This window comes from Pelodiscus sinensis, chromosome 8 (assembly GCF_049634645.1).
Source record: "Pelodiscus sinensis isolate JC-2024 chromosome 8, ASM4963464v1, whole genome shotgun sequence".
Taxonomy (NCBI): domain Eukaryota; kingdom Metazoa; phylum Chordata; order Testudines; family Trionychidae; genus Pelodiscus; species Pelodiscus sinensis.
In genome coordinates, this window is record NC_134718.1 from 14,104,211 (window position 1) to 14,123,834 (window position 19,624).

Sequence of the window (19,624 nt, forward strand, 5' to 3'; positions counted from 1 at the left end):
AGGAACTGCTTTATATGCAGTCAGTAAGAAGCTGAAATCAAACTAACTACAAAATCAGCTTCTGCTCTCTTGGAATTCACACCTCCAGATCAACTGCTAGAAGTGGGCCTCATCCTCCTTGATTGGATCCACCTTGTCATCTCCAGCCTGATCCTGGCCTGCATATTTATTCCTGCCTCTGGAAATTTCCACTACATGCATCTGACGAAGTGGGTCTTTGCCCACGAAAGCTTATGCTCCTACACTTCAGTTAGTCTATAAGGTGCCACAGGACTCCTCGTCGCTTTTGCAGATTCACACTAACACGGCTACCCCTCTGATACTTGAAATCAAACTGCGTGTTATAAAGTGGACATTCTGCCCACTTGAAGTGACACCCTGAACTAGACAAATAGCAGTTCCAATTGAAAACCAGGAAAAGACAGCTGTGATTTTTTTGGAGAGTAAAATGGTGACTTTACTGATCTAGATAGATCAGTGATCTTTACTGATCTAGCCTGCAAGTGATCAGGACTTGAAAGGATCCTTCCTAAAGCTACTGTATTGAGCAGAGGAGAAAAACAGACCGAGAAAGCAATATTTACCTGTGTCTTAGAGTCAGGTCTTAGCCAAGGGAGATCACCGTTGTGTCTCAGCTCAGCTAACTTGGTGTTCAGTTTGTGAGCAAGGATGATAGTGAGAGGCATACATTCTTCTGTCTCGTCTGTTGCATAACCAAACATCAAGCCCTGCCATCGAAGGGGAGGGTTAGATGTTAAATCGCTGGGACGTGCAGAGTTTGCAAGTCTGTTAAATTATTAATACGAGCATTGCAGAAGTGCCCAGAGACCCCACCATCTCACCTGAAGCAAACATCAAACAGGGCCCTACAATTACTTTTGATTGTTGTTATTGTTGGTGTTACAATAGCATCTGAGAGCCCTCCACCGAAAGCAGGCCTCCGCTGTGCTAGTCACCACACAGACACATCATCAGAGACAGTCCCTGCCCCAGTAGTTTTCAGTTTTTGTTCAAAACGCTTTCAGTTTTTGGCTGAAAAGTCAATGACAGAACCCCAGAATTGTCGGTAGAAATCAGACATTCCTGGAGGCAATTTGTGTTTTATTAAATAACAGCTTGGATGGAAAAATTTCCACCCACCCTATTGGCAAGGACTATCCCCAGATAACACAAGTGATTTATCTCCTTGGAAAAATGGAAAGAAAATATTCAGCCACATTTTGGAACTAACTCTGCTTTGTTCCTAGGCAGAGTTTCACAGTGAGGAAGGTGGCCTGGTTAGGGTTAGAAATACAACTTGAGACACGGGCTGCCACCTACCTGTCCAGGCTTTCCCAACAGCCCCCAATTTTTTGAGGTAGCTGCTCTGGGAAATCTATACTGATGCTCAGTACATACTTCCAGCTGCCTGTTTCATGTGCTCAGGAGCACCCCAGATGTCCCAGTTTTTTGTTCTCAGACCTGGCAACCCCTATAAGAGACACAGTATACCTGAACAGGCCAATGGTGTGTGTTAGCAGAGGTATTCCCTTAGTCTTACTGCTTCTTCCTCAGCATTCCTGTGGAATGACACCTCATAAATGGAATTAGAGAAATACTGCAGCGAGGAAGCAGGACCAAGCGCTTTGGACCTGTTTGCTGTGACCTGGTAAAAGTCATTTTGTTTCTCCCTTCCATGCCTGTTACCTGGGGATAACAGCACTGCCCTCTCGCTCCCGGGTGCTACAAGAATAAATACATTGTGGAAGGTGTTCAGCTACTGCTGTGATGGGAGCTAGGACAAATGCATTTCTATTGGGTCCCTTTGCTGATAGAAATGCAAGTTAATTTAGTCCTCATGAGGACTTGGGGGTACAATTACTTTGATTCCCAGCCTCTATGATGATACCATTACAATTCTCAACAACATTACCATAAACTAGCTCTTACCGCTAATGAGAACTACTGTAAATGTTAAACACGCGCTCGCATTGGCTTCAATTGGAGTTCCAGGATTTTTAGGCTGGTATCTATCTCTTGGGGAGAGACTGTAATTATCTACATGTGCTATTCAGCTCACAGAAATATGCCTTGGACAGTCTTAATTATATGGAACGCCAATTATATTAAAACTGATCCCTGCCTCTGGGAAATAAATGAGAGTTACAAATGTTCTGGCTGAATTGCCTTCGTTTTACAAATGTTGTCTTCTTGCTTGTGCTTGAAACACTGATCATGAACACCTTTTTACAATGTACAGTCTCAAGAGGCATGTAAATGTGGCAATATCTTGAACGATCTTGTTTGTTTATTATTTATTTACTTAATCTTATGGGGCAAGCGCTGCTCTGATTAATGTAAGCCTGCTAAGACAGAAATATGAAGCATGTTTGAAAAAGCTAACTTTGCTAGGCTTTAGGGCCCAGATCCTTAGCTGGTGTGTAAATTGCCACCGCTCCATGCTACGACAATTTAAACTAGCCAAGCATCTACAGCATGATCTCCTGTGAGGAATAAAATTATCCTCAATGTAACTCCACTGAAGTCAAAGAAGTTTCACCAGTGATAAACTTGGCCTCCTGGCAGCTCCATCAATGTATTCACATAGACGTGCATTTTATTTTGTGTTAGCACAGGGCGAGATTGTACAAATTCTCATTAACTATGACCGTGCTGGGTTTGATTTAGAACAGTGGTTCCCAACCTGTGGTCCATGATGGTACTGCAGAGGTTCCGGGGAAAGTTTAAAAATGAGGATTGGGCCCACCGCCATGGGCTTGATCTTTCCTTTTTTTTTCTCCCCCAGTGATGGGGGGTGTCTGTGAAATTGTAATAGATTGAAAAGGGGTCCATATGCTCAAAAAGGTTGGGAACCACTGATTTAGAAAAAGTGATGTCTTTGTGGGAAGGGATTAAGCCCTCACTTTCTATCCCTGACCTTTTCTGAAGAAATGTGTTCCTTTTAAGGAGATTCAGTGATCCTATCTATCCCAGCCCTGAGAGTAAAGCAGAGCTTGGAGTGTACTAGTGGATTGTCCTATAAACTGATACTGTAATTTGGATTTCCCTAGTCTGGAAACATACCTGGTCCAGCATTATCAGTGACCCTCTGCGTGCTCTGGGGATCGAACACTCATAGGCTACATCTACACTGCAATACTACTTCGGATACCGGAGTATCGTGAAATAGCTATCCCACGTCTTCACAGCAAGCCCATAATTACAGGTCACTATTCTGATGTCCCTGTAAACCTCATTCCATGAGGAGTAAGGGACATTTTGGAATAGTGGGTTATTTTGAAATTTGGCACTGGGTAGACAGCACCAAATTCTGAAATAAACTCTTTCAAAAAAGAAGCTTATGTTTCAAGCTATGGTGCAATGTAGATGCACCCTCTTGGGGAAAAAATGGGGGGCTAGGACCAGAAGCATTGCCAGACCTGGAAAGAATGGAGACCTGGTAATTTGAGGCGCTGCCCTGAGGGAGTGGAGCAGCAGAGCGGTGGTACCCCAACGGCTGGAGCAGGGGAGCTCAAAGGGCTGGCAGCCGGAATAGAAGAGTCCTGTCACCCCAGGACCGGGAATAGGGGGTAACAGCACTCTAGGGGACAGAGCAGGAGAGCCCCAGTGGCCAGTGGCCAGATGCAGAGCTAGGTCAGCCTCCAAGAGCAAAGGGGCTGACATTGAGCTCCCCGGTCTATCAAATTCCCCAGTTCAGAACCAGTCAGGTCCCAAGGGTTCCAGACCAGAGAGTTCAACCTGTAGAGTGTTTCACTTTACTACTCTTTGTGTAAACATGGATCTTTTCTGATTACCTGGTCACCAGCACCAACATCCTCTTCATTCCTGTCCAGATGAACACCTTGGGCAATATCCGGCGACTGTTGCTCAAGTGCCACCAGAACATTGCAAGTCTTGTAGTCGAAGCCTGTTTAGAGGATGACACCAGGAGCAAATGAACTTCCCCGCACAACTAAGCACAGCAACACGGAACCGCATGCCCGGAATCCCAACCCTGGACCACGCTGCCCCAAAACTCACGATCTGCCTGTACTTTGCTCCTGGCATTTTTGTCAGTGTCGCCATTCTAATGTATTTTTCTCTGCCTAGCCTCACAGTGAGGTGTCATCTCTCTTAGCTGCTTAGCCACAGGCTTTTCATCTAAAACAGGGCTCAGGAAAGTCCCAACATTAGGAACAATAAGAAATCATGCATGACCACAGTTGCTGTGGTCCTTCCCCATTAGGGTTTATACATGCTATGTCATCACTGCATTTAGTATAAACACCAAGGAGGACAAGTCTAAGGAAATACCACTAGGGACAATGAATGAAATGAAATGAAGTAAAGGACCATCTGAATATGAAGAATATTTCTTCTCAGGGTTATGTCAGACAGGAATATTCTCCCAAGGTAAATGGCAGAAGCCTCCCCACATAAGCTAAGTGAAGCTGAAGTAGACCAAATAAGCAATAGAACATGTTAGGGTACAATCGTGTTGGCAGGAGCATAAAGAAAACAACACTATACAATTCCCCTTTAGTTTCTCTGATTCTGGAAAATCAACCCAAGCTGCAGCACCAGAGCCATTAGCATTGCTAATAGTTTCTTTCCAACCGCTATATCTAATGTCCCTGGGAAACTAGCCAACAGCAAAGCACCTCCTGAAGATTAGCATGATCTGAATACAGTTGGAATTAATATTTTAGGACTCTCTATGACATTACTGAACAACATGAAAGGCCCACTGTATTTTCTGTCAAACGGGCATTTTCAGTAAAATTCTCCTCTTGGTGGAACTCTGCTCTGACATTCTGTTTTCCATGCATATAAGAGTCTCATATGGGGAGGGGGGGTTCAATGGGAGATCCACACATGTAAGGAAAGCAGATTTCAGACTTGCCATCCAGATCTTAAAGGAGAGCTTTGCCTTCAAAGGCCAAGTGAAAAGGATTTAAAAAAAAACCTGTCAAGGCCTTGCAGAATATTTTGGCAGAATTTCCCATTTTCATCCCCAGTTAAGTAGAAATTAATCAACTTTTCCCTATACTCATCTCTCCCAAAATTTCAGCTACTGGGAGCTAGCCAACTATAGGATCAAACTCCTGTACATTCAATATGCATATCCAGACAACTGTCTACCTGAAAAACACTCCACGCCTTCTTTCCTTTAAATAAGCTGTGATGGGAAAGAACTCCGCAAGGGAAAAATCCTGTCCCTTTTAGCTTTTCTTTGATAGTTTCTGCAGGGGAAGGATTTTGACTGGATTCGCTATGTCATATTGCTTTGGTGGTGAGATGGTACAAGAAGAGATTTCTACCCTACTGAATGTGGCAATACTTTCTGAGAGCAATAATGTTACACAATGTTCTGCTTTTGGAGCCAACTAGCGTATGTGCTTATACAGCATTTTCCCACCATTCTCTCTTCAGAAGTCTTGTACCAACATGATTATCTCAACCAGGAAATATTACAAACAAACGTTTTTAAAAAAAAACCTTAATCTTCATGGCAACTGAAAAACATTTGCTATATATAAATAATATGATTGATAAGTTTACAGAGACTGAATGTTGAAATATATCTCGAATCTAAGACCCTCTGCTCTTTGCATCATTAATACAATTTATGGTGCTACGAAATATACCCCTCTGAGCTGGGGCTGTTTCTTTGTTCTATGTTTGTACGGTGCCATTGGGCACAGTCTACGGATGCAGTCCAAGGTTCCGTGATTTGAATTCAACAAGTCTTCTCTTTCCAGTCCATCTCACCAATTGACATGAGTCGGGTTGGTTATTTGAATAACATACAAGTTACAAGGAGTTAGACTGAGAACTAGATTCTATAGCACAAGTTTACAGCTAGTACTACTCTGCCAATATGCTACAGTTCAAAAGATTTTCCTAGCTGCCTTTTTCTGCTATGAGCTTTAACCATACAGTGAATGGTTTCTCCTTGGGACCAAGTCAGAATGTTTCTCTCGTGGCAGTGTCTGAGCAGCTCAAGCCCAAATATAGCACAAGTATGTACATGGAGATATACCTGTTCTGCAAGGTTAAGATAAGGGCAACAAATATGATTAGGGGTTTGGAATGAGTCCCATGTGAAGAGAGATTAAAAAGACCTTTTCATCTTAGAAAAGAGGAGACTAAGGGGGGATATGATAGAAGTCTATACAGTCATGACTGGTGTGGAAAATTGAATAAGGAAAGTTATTTACTTACTCCCACAATATAAGAACTAGGGGTCACCAAATGAAATTAATAGGCAACAGGTTCAAAACAAATAAAAGGAAGTTTTTCTTCACTCAGCACAGTTGACCTGTGGAACTCCTTGTCAGAGGATGTGGTGAAGACTAGGACTTTAACAGGATTCAAAAAAGAGCTAAATAGATTCATGGATGGTTAGGAATGGTGTCCCTAGCCTCTGTTTGTTTGGAAATGGGTGACAGGCGAAGGATCACATGAGGGTTAGCTGTTGTGTTCCCTACCTCTGGGGCACCTGGCATTGGCCACTGTCAGCAGACAGGATACTGGACCAGATGGACCTTTGGTCTGACCCAGTAGAGCAGTTCTTATGTTTTTAACTATTCACTGACCAGCACACCATGCTGGCAAGAAACAGGATTCCTGGAATTTTTCCACCAACCTTTGGCTGAATCATCATAGCCGATGTGCTTAATTGTGTCTCGAACTACTCGTTGATAATCGACAACGGCGAGGGATGTGATCTCCCCACAGAGCAGCACCATGCCTGTCTTACACACTGTCTCTACAGAAAGAAGGAAATTGGGATAAAGGAGGATAATTTAACATGCTATTGCAAATAATTTCACTGCTGGTAATGGAGCTCTGAGCAGCCCCTACTGAACACAAATAATAAATGGAGTTATTAGTCCCATCTCCATAGTACTAGTTCCTGGCACATATGAAACCATTTATCCTCATAATATGCCTTGAGGAAGGGAAGGACTAGCAGGCTAAAAAGTTATTCTCCTTAACATCTGAGGATAGGACAAGAAACAGTGGGCTTAAACTGCAGCAAGGGATGTTTAGGTTGTACGTTAGGAAAAGCTTCCTGGCTGTCAGGACGGCTAAACACTGGAATAAATAAACGTGATAATTAGAAAAAAATGAGTGGGCGCCTATTGCTATCAACCTCCTACACGTATATATGCTAAAGGGGGAACAGCAAACAGGTGGTAATGGAATAGTCATTTTTCATCTAGTCTAAGTGAAAAAAGAAAAAGTGCATGGCCTTACCACAAGCAACTTTGGCATCTGGATCTTGTTGAAGATGAGCATCTAGTACAGCATCGCTGATCTGATCACAGATCTTATCTGAAAAAGAATAGAGCTGTGTATCTAAAACAGCATTCTCTACAGAAAATATGGACTGGTAGCATCACGGTGAAGTAAAAACCGTTTGTGGGAGCAGTTTTTTGCTTAATTCTTTGTCTATCTGTCTAGTAACCTAGCTATCATACTTATATGGTCCCCATTACTGCAGTCTCTAAGCTTATCTAGATTTTAAAAGCCATATGACACATCTTGCAGGCAAAGAAGATACACAGTGATGATGCCTCAACCCATTCAACATCAGATTCAGGGTAGCATTTGACTGGTGATGTACATTACCTCTGAATACAACTTTACCCACCTGTTTTTCCTGTCGACTTCTGAGTGAAAAATGAAAGGGATACACAACAGTCTTTCTAAAAAAGACAACATTCAGCTATTAAGATAACCTCCTCGAGCCCAATAGAGAGTGCAATACATTTCTGGGGAATACAGCAGATAAAGCTAAGAAAGAAGCTGAAAAGAACTTTAAACTTTATAAACATCCATAGATATTTTCTTGATTGTTTTTAAGAACAAATATTCAATGACTCCTATTGTCCTACCCAGCCTTCTCCCACAATCCCCACACTCTACTAGGCGTGGAAGAGAGGTGGAGTAGAACAGAGGGGGGAAATCAGGAGGGGATTACAAATTGAAGTCCACTGAAGGCACAAAATACCCAAGGCCAATCCCTAGGTCTCTCTGAGGTGATGCATCAAGTACAAAGACCCCAGCTCCTTCTCTCTCAGGACAGAGATATTTTTGTTTGGATTTTGGTTTTTCAGCTCTCCAAATAAATAAATTGTATTAATAAAAGATGTATCCACTGTAAAAAAAAAAAAACAGAAAGGGCAGCATCTGGAACAGCCAGCTCCCCACAGCCAGAAAATAGTAGTTCAACTCATCTTATTCAATAGCATATTAACAAGTTCAGTTATTGAATGCAATCCAACATGATCCAAGTGACAACACAAGTGAAATCCTCCATGACACCTGAATGGACAGTATGAATTGGTGTGAAATCAGAGTTCTGCTGAGGAGCATAATTTGGAACTCTGAGATATTTATTTTATAGCCAGTGGATGGTGTACATTTGTAGAGTGACAAATGAAGGCCCAGATAAAGGTGTCATTGGTGAGAGGGTAATTTTATGTCCAGTATCAGCCACGTTAAAATGAAAAATGCGTGTCAAAAATTGGATCTGGATTTAAATTGCCGGCCCTCTCAGAACTGGAGGAGCTTGGTAAGAGAGCTATGATACCCTTACAAAGTCAGCTAATGTGCTTGTTTCAAATAATTTATGATCCACTCAGATAGATAGATTAGATAGATAAAGTGGATGAGAATAGGTAGATTGAGTGGACGAGGATGGATGGATGGATGGATAGATTAGATTAGATAGGATCAGGTCTGAGGCATACCACATTGAGAAACAACATTGAAGCTATCACATTGAAAGACTTCCTGATTCTTCATGGAAAACTCTTACAGACATTCTGTTTGCAGGCAATTCTACTTAAGGTTGCATCAGCCATTTCAGCTGGAGAGGAGGGCTTAAGTTTTAAAGGCCAAAGGTGTGGGACTTGGGAGGCACTGCGACTCAGGAGACACAATGCCTTCCAAAACACAATGCACCATTTTCAAAGAGGATGCAGCATGGTTTCCCTTTCTCAGGCGGTCAGTTCTCCTGGACAATTCAATGTAGAACAAATCTTAAATGACTTGAGACCTGCTGACCTGAGAAACTATCTGGCTTCCCATATGCAGTTGTGATTAGAAGAGCTGCTTAAAGTGGGATGTGGAATTCATTCTCCTCTTTAGTCTAACAGCACCCAGGTTTATCAACCTTCTAAGAGCAATATCCCACTTTTGACAGCCCACCTGTATTCTGAGATGTTTGTGAAGAGATTGAGCTACTAAGGTGGAAGCCAGGGAGTTATTATATAATGTTAACTTGTCAGGCTTGTGTAACGGCAGTTCATTAATTATTGTCAGATCTCAACAGTTTGTGCTGAATCTGGTCTTTTTAGTACCTGTAATGCACACAGCATGTTACTGGAGGTCATTACGTCTCAATAGAAATGTATTCCCTGTATTTTCCCTGCCTCGCTTGTTAAGAGGGGCATTTATATGAAAATAGCAGATCGGATCACTGCAGCTCAGAAATGGATCTAGTCCAGGAGATTTACTTCTTGGAGTAATCTTACAAATTATTCTAATATCCAGAGAGGAGAGGGATAATCACTTGTCACAAATGAAATGCCTTTTCAAACAAATATCTCCATGGTATCCAACAGGGGAAGAAAAATGTGAATATGTAAATGCTGTGAGTGTTCTCTGTTTCTAAACAGACTCTTCTAATAATTTTCCACCAACTGTTAGATTATCTGTAATATGTGAACGCTAATGAATATTAATATCATCATAGTATTTAGAATATCAATTAACCCTTTTAAAAAGGGGCTATAACTCTGATACAATCCCACCCCTTCAACTACAGGATCCACCAATAGCAAACCATGCTGCTAGATTTATTAATATCGTGCATGTGACATTAACTTGTGTAGGATGTTCCAGCCTTTTGCTTTGCCCGATTGCTTCAATTTCTGTAAAGAGTCCATGGTATAGAGAACATCATGGAGACAGTATGGTTCTGTAAGTGGTCAATTCTTGTAAATTTCAGCAGTATACCCATTTTAAAGTTTGCAAAGATGGTGTGTCCATCACCATGCACAGCTACAACAAAAGCCAGGTCATTGAGTGCAATATCCAGAAAATATTTTTCTGTCCTCCTTGATGGGAACTTTGGTACAACTGACATAGTAATGTCCCCCTAAAGCATCCATTCTAGATTTTACACCCAAAACTGGGAGTGCTTTTAAAAAGTACTGAACTATCTCCCACCAGTCACTGCACAGAACACACTGGCATTCTTATGCACCTCTTTTTCCAGAAGAAATGTTGCCGAAACTTTATATTCCAAGAGGCGTCAAGAGAAATATTGGGCATTTAGACATTCCACTGACTGGAGGGGCTAATTACAAATTAAAAAGGAAATCGCAGAGAAATGTTTCCAATTAAACCAGAAACCAAGCAAGAGTCAACTGGTGTCAGTTTTAGTTACAAATGCAAAAACTGAAAACTCAGGATGAAATCCTGACCCTGTTGAAAACTAGCTCCTCTCTGAGTTGTATTTCAGCCTCTGCCTCTGAACTGAACCTAGTTTTGAAAAAATCTAAGATGATTTGTGGTTTTGAGCTGCCACCTACAGCAATTTGTGGTTTCATACAATTTTGCAGCTGAATGCCAGGTTCCACCTTATATATTTACTGATTTAGATTTCTACAACACTTTGACTTTTTCTCCCTGGAAACTCAGAGGAAACCTCACGAGTAATTCCATGTTAGACAATACGGGTCCATCAGTGTAAGTGACAGAAGGATGAGGGCCACAAACCCATGTGAGTGTAAGCCAAAATAAACATTGGCTTCAACCCCAGTGACTCACATGTTAGATTTTTCATAGTTTTACTATTTAGTGTTAAATTAACGTTTCAAATAAAAATGAGCTTTGTTCAAATCTGGATCCAGTCTCTAACATCTTGAGAGGCTGTGGACATTCAAAGCTGTTATTTAGTTTGGCTCATCTTTAATTAAAATTGTGTAACCAATTCCTCTTCTTCACTGATCACAAAATTAAATGTGTGTACAGGTAACAAATGCTCATCTGTTTCAGTGTTCTACAATGTATGAGCATTTCCCTGCCTGCTTCTGTCTTCTGTTACAAAGTGCTCTCTCTTGCTGTTTGCTCAACTCCAGCCTGGCAGTATTTGATATCTCCTAATAGTGCCTGGGAATTTTACCATATACATTACTTCAGTCAGTTCTATGCAGACACCAAGTCAGAACCAATGTACTCAGGGACGCTTATGTTGTAACATTAACACGCAGCAAACTTGGGATCCCATTCTTGTGACTATGCCATGAGTCTATTGCAGTGTATATTACTTCTGTGTAACCAATTGAGTCGTCTATGAAAATAGACTAAGGGAGAATCCTGGATTCAAGTTCAATAGGTTGAGCAATTAAGCCATTTAACAAGAACACAGTCACAAAAGGTAGCATTTAAGAATTTAGACTTACATATATTCAATAGTGTTCTCCCAAAGGACGCGTCCTACAGACCTTAGGGTAGCACCTCAGCCCTGTTAAGTCTGCTTTGCACCACACACACGTCTGATTCAAGTCAGTTTCACTGCACAGTAGAATTTGCACAAAGCAGACTTCAGTCTAACATAAATGGCCAGCTGCTACAGGCCAGTGTTGCAGTTCCTACATCACCTGTCCCTGGGCCTCATGGAGCTAGGGAGAAGAGAGTTTTAGCTAGGATGCAATTGCATCCCAGTGAACTCCAGCAGCCAGAACAGCCATTAGAGGCCACTGAGGCTTGTCTACATCACACCAGGGACTGGTACAGCAGCAACCATTCCACCGGCCATTGATTTTTCATGTCTGCTGTAGACACAATAAATTGATCTCCAAGCGTGCTCCCATCGATGCTGTCATTCCAACAAGACCAGAAGAGTAGCCAGTGTTGACGAGAGAGCAGCCCCCACTGACCTTAATGAATGCAAGACACCACGGTTTGTATGTCAGCTTCAGCTACACTATTTGCATAGCTGAAGTAGATCAACAAGTGTAGACAAGGCCTGATAGAAGGAGTATGATAGAGCAAAGGGTGCGTGGGTGCCACCCTTGCCTGCCCCAATCTGAAAGACTTTTGACTTCTATTTGGGAGGAATGGCTGTTTTTTTCACATTGTTATGCATGAGAAAGGGTCTATTGTTTTTAAAACCACCAACATTAGATCATACATTAGCTCAACAATTGACTTGATCCAAATAAACCCAAATATTTTTACGTAGCAGAATTCAAAAAGCTCTGCCATGTTTTACCTTCCTTCTCTCCTTATTTTTAATCTACAACAAGCCTCCTTTCTTCCCTGAAATATCATTTGAGACTTCAGAGGATCTGGCCATCTCTACTGTGGGTGATACTATCCCACAAATCTTGTAAATCCCTAAATTTTCTTAAGGCCAGGGGGAGGAGGGGAAGTTCCATTTAAGGATGCCATGACATGTGGGAGTTTTAAATAATACAGACAGAGAGTTCAGCAGGGAGTGAGAAAAGCCTGAATACTCAATGAAAAATCACCAGTGATGCAACTAGTCCACTTGTTGGTGATCAGAAAGGGAACGGGGGGGGGGGGGGGCTAAGCAGCTGCTGGGAATTGCAAAGAGGGAGCCGGACATCAGTGAAGCTCTTGAGAGTTGAAAGAGGAACTTTTGGAGGTGAGGAAAGGAATTTGGGGGCCAGCTAAGCTAAAAGGTGGATCAGGTCAAAGAATGGGAGATGGAGTAAATGGGGAAAGAGTGGAGAGGAAAAGACACTAAATCAGTGGTCTCCAACCTTTTAAAGCACGAGGTCGCTTTTTTAATTTAAGTGCAATCCAAGATCTACATCACACCCAAATACCCTTGCCCCACCTCCTTTGTGCCCCTGCTCCTAGGCCCCGCCCCCTGCTCACTTTCACCCTCACTTTCACCAGTCTGGGGCAGAAGGTTGGGGTGCAGGCTCTGGACTTCAATTAAGGGATTTGGAGTGTGAAAGGGGCTCTGAGCTGAGCTTGGGGCAGGCAGTTGGGGTGCTGGAAAGGGTTCTAGGTGCAGGCTCCGGCAGGGCATTTGGATGCAGGGGTGCTCGGGGCTAGGGCAGGGGCTTGGGGTGCAGAAGGGGGTTGATAATGGGGGCAGGATTTCAGGATGTGGACTCCAGCTGGGGTGCAGCTTACCTCAGGTGGCTCCTGGGTGGTGGTGCAGTGGGGCTAAGGTAAGCTCACCCCTGCCCTGACCCTGCTCCGCTCCCAAAAGCAGCCAGCAAACTCCATCCCAAGACCTGCTGTGCCCCCTCTCTGCTCTTGGAGATAGGACACAGAGTGGGAGAGGGGGCACCCTCACATAAGCATCCTCCTCTCCCTCTCCTGCCTAGTAAGCAGGAGGCTCTTGAGGGGACAGGTCCAAGACAAAGGGCAGGAGAAGCGCAGCAGTGGGTGGCGGGCAGCTGAAGAGCCAGCACTTGATAGCTTCTTGGCCAAACCTGTCAGGATCACCATAGCAGAGGCTCCAAGACCTACCAGTAGATCCCGATCTACTGGTTGGTGACTACTGCACTAAATGAAGCAGTTAAACTACTGGCTATTTATCTGAACCTAGCCTCCAAATGCTTGCAGGCTCACCCTCACTGACCAAGGGAATTAAAAAACAATGAAGAGACATTTCAGACACATCATCCTTGAGAGTGATGGTTTAAATTAAAAAGCCATTTGGAATGATGTAAGACACTTTCTGCTAATAATCACCTGTGCTCTATATTTTCATAATACACACTAAGGTGGAAGCCTTCCTTCCGCTGGGTGTGATTGTTTCTTGGTGTTGTTACATCAGTCCCTGACAGCTGATGTAAGATCACTCACCTCTGTAACATGAGAGAGCTCCTCTGAAGTTAAGAGAGATACACCTGTTTGTATCAGCTGTGGATTTGACCCATAGAAGTCAATTAATAGTGTGGAGGTGAGCAAAAATTGGAGAGGCATAAAAGCAGAGATGGTTTTGGTTTTACCATTGATTTCTTTTTTAATCTTTTTCAGATAGGTCTCTTTCCCACTGCACCCCATTTGATTAATCACCCAGGTGAGACCATAGACCTGGCATACATTGTGATGGCAAAAGTAACGGAAGGCAAAACGGTTTTCTACAATACACCTGGAAGGACATCAGATAGGTCATTGGCCTCTAGTCTCAATTGTGGGAATACTTTCTCTTGGCACATGATCGTTTTTTTTTTTTTTTCAAATTAAATTAAGTTCTGCTGACAATACATATGTTTTAGTAAATAAATGATCACTGCATGCTTAAGCAATTCCAAATTCCATCTGTTTCAACAAAAAACAGACCATGGGGGGGTATTAGAAGGGGGGAAGCTTCCTTGCATAGGTGATGGGGCTTGTGTTTTTTAATGCTTTAAAATAGCCTGATAGTCTTGTCACTGGGGACTGAGAGTTTTATAGCAGAACATGGATGCAGGAGAGTTTCACAAAACTTCAAGGTTGTGGAACTCAGCATGTGTGTAACCTGAGGCTCTCAGAGATGCAGTATGCTCCCAAGTGTAATCCACTGAAAGAAAGATGGAAAACAAATAAGCAGCAGCAAGAGCAAATTGCCACATGGTAGGAACACACAGCCAGTTCCCGGAGGTGAATTAGAGTGGCGACATTCACTGTGTTGATACAGCATCATAACCACCAGCATTCTGAAGTCTCAATGGATCAACAATGAATAGAAAATACTCCACTATCAGCATCACCCCATATGATAATACTGACAGTGACTGGATGCGTCACCAGCCTTCCTTAAACAGACTTCAACTGAAAATATTCTGACTTGTCTGTACCCCCACAACCAGTTACTTACCTGGATGTCCTTCTCCCACAGACTCTGATGTGAACATGAAACCACCTTCACCATCTAGGGTGTGGTCACATAAGCCATCCACCGGTCCATTCATGATTTTGAAACTTTTCCTGATGGGTAAATCAATGCAGTCGTTCAAGAGCTCTGTCCTTAGTGCCTTTCCCTGGCTGAATAGAAGGGCTAAACGTCTGTATTAGCAGGGCTGACACTTCACTCAGTTACTACTGTCCAAAAAACTTGAGCGTGTGAAGTGTGTGTGTGTACGTGTACGTGTACGTGAACACCGATTAGGCATCTGACTGAGATCTATACCTCTACCTAGTTTGTCTGTCACTGTGTGAGTTGCTCCTATATATGGAAAAGTGAAAGTGCCGGGATAATCATGTGAGGAAACTGGGAGAGCCCATTTCCTGGGAGGGGAAGCAAGTTAATACTTGGCTATTTCACGTATTAACTCACGGTTCACTTTTTCAGTAACGTTCAGGATTCAGCCTGTGCTAGATCAGAAGCCATAAAGATTCAATTCAGCAGGTGTTAGTACAGGAGTTCTAGCTTCAGTTCCATTCAGCAGTTCTTTTGGTTTAGCTCTCCCCTAGTTTGGGGCTGTGTGCTGTGAGTGTTCTCTAGCATGTGTTGTGATCTGCACAGAAATAGAAGAAAGTTGTGTAAGCTGGTTCCTTTCTTCTCAATAGAGTGAGTGGTGTGAAATGTGTTAAGCACAATGTGAGCTTATTTCCTGCTTTTCAGTTTCACCTAAAAGTGTCAGAGGGTAGCCGTGTTAATCTGTAACTTTAAAAACAAAACAAGTAGTCCTGTGGCACCTTATTAGTCTCTAAGGTGTCACAGGACTATTAATTATTTTCACCTACATGTAATTCTCTCCTGGAAGGTCTTGTACATTTGATTTCTTTGTGTGCTCTTATGAAAGGAAATATTGTACTAATACCTGAGTAATCTAGATTCTGATTATCGTATTTTCTAAACAATCTCTATTCAGCGGTCTCTTTCTAACTTGCCTGCTAATTAGAGTCCATCTTAAAATTCTATTAGTGTCTCACAATTAGACATACACTGAGTGTCACACTTTTCATTTCAGGGAGCTGGAAAATGCCACTATTTTTCTAAAAAGGCTTTGCAGGTTTGGAAATCGTCATGGTTGAGTTTGGAGTGCTTTGGAATGTAGCCAACCTCAGCCTAAGCCTTCGGGGGAGAAACAAGATATTTATATGTAGCTGAGATACTGAGATCTAGTTACAAATGGATCAAAGGAAGCTATTGCACAGACTGGCTATTGAAACCTTTTTTTGACATGAAGTGTAGTTGTAGCCCTGTTGGTCACAGGATATTTGAGAGACAAGGTGGATAATATCTTGTATTGGATCAACTTCCGCAGATCAGAGAGAGACGCTTTCAAGCCACACAGAGCTCTTTTTCAGGTCTGGAAAAGGTACTCTGGGCGTCAGGTAGCCCGCATTTCGTGAAGGATGAGAAAGAGATTGTAGCATGCATGTGTGTGTGCACATGCATGTTCACAGAGCAAATTGCACCAAACGCAAACAAACTGTGCTGCAAGCAGTTACAAAGTCCCTAGCAGCTACTGTAGCACTGCTAAAGGGAATCATAAAGATTAAATTCATTTAAAAATGAATGATTGATTCAATCCAGTGCCCACTGAAACAGGAAAATTCTCCTGGACTTCAGAAAGGATTGGTTTAAGCACCTTAACGCAGTGTTTCCCAAATGGTGTTTCGCAGAACCCCGGGGTTCCGTGAAGTGAAAATAAGGGTTCTGCGAGAAAATTCCATTACAACAACCCATTTATGATTTTTAAAAAATTGTACACATTAAATGTCATTTTTGTTTTTTAAATATGTGCAATTAAACTAAATGCTGATCTCATGACCTTGTTTAGCATTTGTCTAGTAGTATCCTTACTTACTTATTTGTGGTCTACTTTTTCAGCTCCATATATAAGACTATTATTAGGGGGTCCGTAAAATTCTTTTGAATTTAAAAGGGTTCTGTTGCCAAATAAAATTGGGAAACACTGCCTTAATGTATTTGTCATCCAATTGCAATGGTGATATCCCTAATACATGTATTGGTCCTGGCTAGATCGTTTTTGCCTGCATATGTTGCCAGTTACTTTTTGTCACTTTCCAGTTTGACCTCTGACTATATACTTCTGCCCCAATTATTATTACTAGCATTACCCGTCCCTTTCTGACAGTAGATGTACATGTGGCCTCCTCTCTCCTAGCTGCTCCCAGGGATGGGGATAGGGGTGGGGGCCATGCGTCCTCTTCCCTCCTTGCTGCTCTGGAGATGCTGGGGCATGCACATGCTCAGTGCACTGCTCTTCCTCCCCTCCCTGCCTGCCCCATGAAACTTCTCAAGTCTTCTCAAATGTTCTCTATGGCTATGTCTAGACTGCACGCCTCTTTTGACAGAGGCTTTGTTGACAGATACTGTTGACAAAGCCTCTGTCAAAAAAGAGCGTCTAGACTACAACCAGTTCTGTCGAAAAAGCAAGCCACATTTTCATAGGAGACTGTAGACGCTCTCTTTCGAAAAAGCACAATTTGCATGCAATAGCGCCTTTTTTCGAAAGAGTACTTTCGAAAAAAAGTGTTATTCCTCGTAAAATGAGGTTTACCGCCATCGACAAAATTGCCACGTTCTGTCAACTTACTGTCGATAGAACACAGCGATAGTGTAGACGCAGGTATAGTTTTGTTGCCTTTTGTCAACAAAACCCTGTAGTCTAGACACACCCAAAGACAGACGGCGTGACGGACACCTCTCTTTCTATAATAGTATATAGATGATTATTTTACAAGTAAGAGGAGAATGTGATAAGTCACTTCTGCTTCAAACCCTTGCTTATTTGTGAAAGTATTCCTGAGACTTTCATTTTCTGCATCCCTTCCCAAGAACAATTTACACTGTTCATTTTGTGCGTTATTTGCCCATTTCTAATCACTATGGACATGCAGAGCGGCAGCTGTTAACTCGGTATCTGTTGTCGTTGTTTCATTGGCATAGGGTCAGCCCCAGTCTGTTTGCAATTCAGGTAAATGCGGCCTTGATATCATTGAGGAGAAAATGGTATGTTCAAAAGAAAAGTTCGTCATTTTTAGAGGACCAAAGAGTAACATCAACCTAAATGGGTAATTATATTAACTTATGTTAATGATTAACATTCAAAGTTCATATTAACTTTTAAAGTTACATAAAACCAAGAGGCAAACATTCCTCTGTTAAATGTAGACTTTTTTCTGTATGTCAGAACACAGACACCTGAGAGAACATCTTCCTTTGTAAAAGTTTTAGGACTTTTTTCTCTTCAGTAGAGGGCAGACAAAGGTTCCACTCTAGTTCTCTAGTCCTCCAAGGAAACCTCCAGCAAAAACAGAGCGTACAAGATTTGACATTCTAAATATTTATAATGTAAAACACAAACAGAACAAATCAAAACCCAGGCACAAACCTACCAGGCATTCGTCATATACTGGAAAGAGGCAATAAGAACTCCAAAATCCTACTGCCAATCCTGCAAACACTAAGGCTGTGTCTAGACTGGCAAGTTTTTCCAGAAAATCAGCTGCTTTTCCAGAAAAAATTGCCAGCTGTCTACACTGGCCGCTTGAATTTCCGCAAAAGCACTGACTTCCTACTGTAAGAAATCAGTGCTTCTTGCAGAAATACTATTCTGCTCCCGTTCAGGCAAAAGGGCCAGTGTAGACAGGTGAGATTTGTTTTCGCAAAAAAGCCCTGATTGTGAAAATGGCGATCGGGGCTTTTTTGCAGAAAAGTGCGTCTAGATTGGCACAGACGCTTTTCCGCAAAAAGTGTTTTTGCAGAAAAGCGTCCATGCCAATCTAGACACTCTTTTCCGAAAATGATTTTGACGGAAAACTTTTCTGTTAAAAGCATTTCCAGAAAATCATGCCAATCTAGACGCAGCCTTGAGATGTAAGTAATTAAGGGCACATCTACATAGCAGGGCTAAAGCCAAAATAAGCTACACGATTTGAGCTATGTCAATTGCGTAGCATAAGTCGAAATAGCTTATTTCAGCTTTTGGTGCTGTCTACACAGCAGGAAGTCCAAGTTAGAGCACTCTTCCTCCAACTTCCTTTACTCCTCATAAAATAAGGGTTACAGAAGTAGGAATAAGAAGTCCTCTAATTCGGCATTATTTCGACATTATGTCAAAATAATGCTGCTGTGTAGACATAGCCTACAGAGGAACTTCCATTGAGCTTTCAAGGACTACTTTTGTTTGGCCTTTGCAGCTCCCTTTTAGGAATCCACATTTCTGAGGACTTGATCTAATCTTGCGGACCTTTCAAGTGCCATCCATTCTCTATTGCCTATGTTATGCAAGCGATCAGACCAAATCACCCTGTTCCTTTCTATTCCCTTTGTTGGAACCTATGAATCATTGTGTACAATGGAAGTGCCTATGGAGATAATGGTCTAGAAATACTGGTTAGCTACACGTCACATGATTCATGTAAGACGTCCAGCTTGAACTGCTTCCATGTATAATTTTACTACTAGCAGTAGTGCAATCAGAAATATTTGTTCGTGGAAATATTGCATGGCCGGGGCTCCCTTGACATGTTGTTTTTCAGCCATGTTTTTGCAACCATGAGCCATTATAGGTTGCAATGGTATTTAATTTGGCTTCTCTTCGCAAACTCATGAATTTGTTAAATATTTGTAAAATGGCACAACTGAGCTCCTATCGCGCACCTGGCAATCCTCTAG

General features: G+C 42.2%; 1 protein-coding gene and 1 long non-coding RNA gene across 2 annotated transcripts in view; one reads left to right on the forward strand and one right to left on the reverse strand.

Annotated features, from left to right (window-relative positions):
• The window catches only part of MAT1A (methionine adenosyltransferase 1A), a 29,143-nt gene extending 13,947 nt beyond the window's left edge, over nt 1-15,196 (reverse strand). The window contains exons 1-5 of the mRNA XM_006129927.4: nt 14,849-15,196; nt 7,243-7,320; nt 6,629-6,751; nt 3,795-3,907; nt 585-728 (exon numbers count right to left, since the gene is read on the reverse strand). Of these exons, the coding sequence (XP_006129989.1) occupies nt 585-728; nt 3,795-3,907; nt 6,629-6,751; nt 7,243-7,320; nt 14,849-14,942 (552 nt within the window). The 5' untranslated portion in view covers nt 14,943-15,196. The remainder of the gene's footprint in view (nt 1-584; nt 729-3,794; nt 3,908-6,628; nt 6,752-7,242; nt 7,321-14,848) is intronic.
• A 50-nt stretch (nt 15,197-15,246) lies between these two features.
• Nucleotides 15,247-17,255, forward strand: LOC142830375 (uncharacterized). Its single transcript, XR_012905562.1, has 2 exons — nt 15,247-15,541; nt 15,945-17,255. It is a non-coding gene; the product is annotated as an uncharacterized LOC142830375 (long non-coding RNA).
• The last annotated feature ends 2,369 nt before the right edge of the window (nt 17,256-19,624 follow it).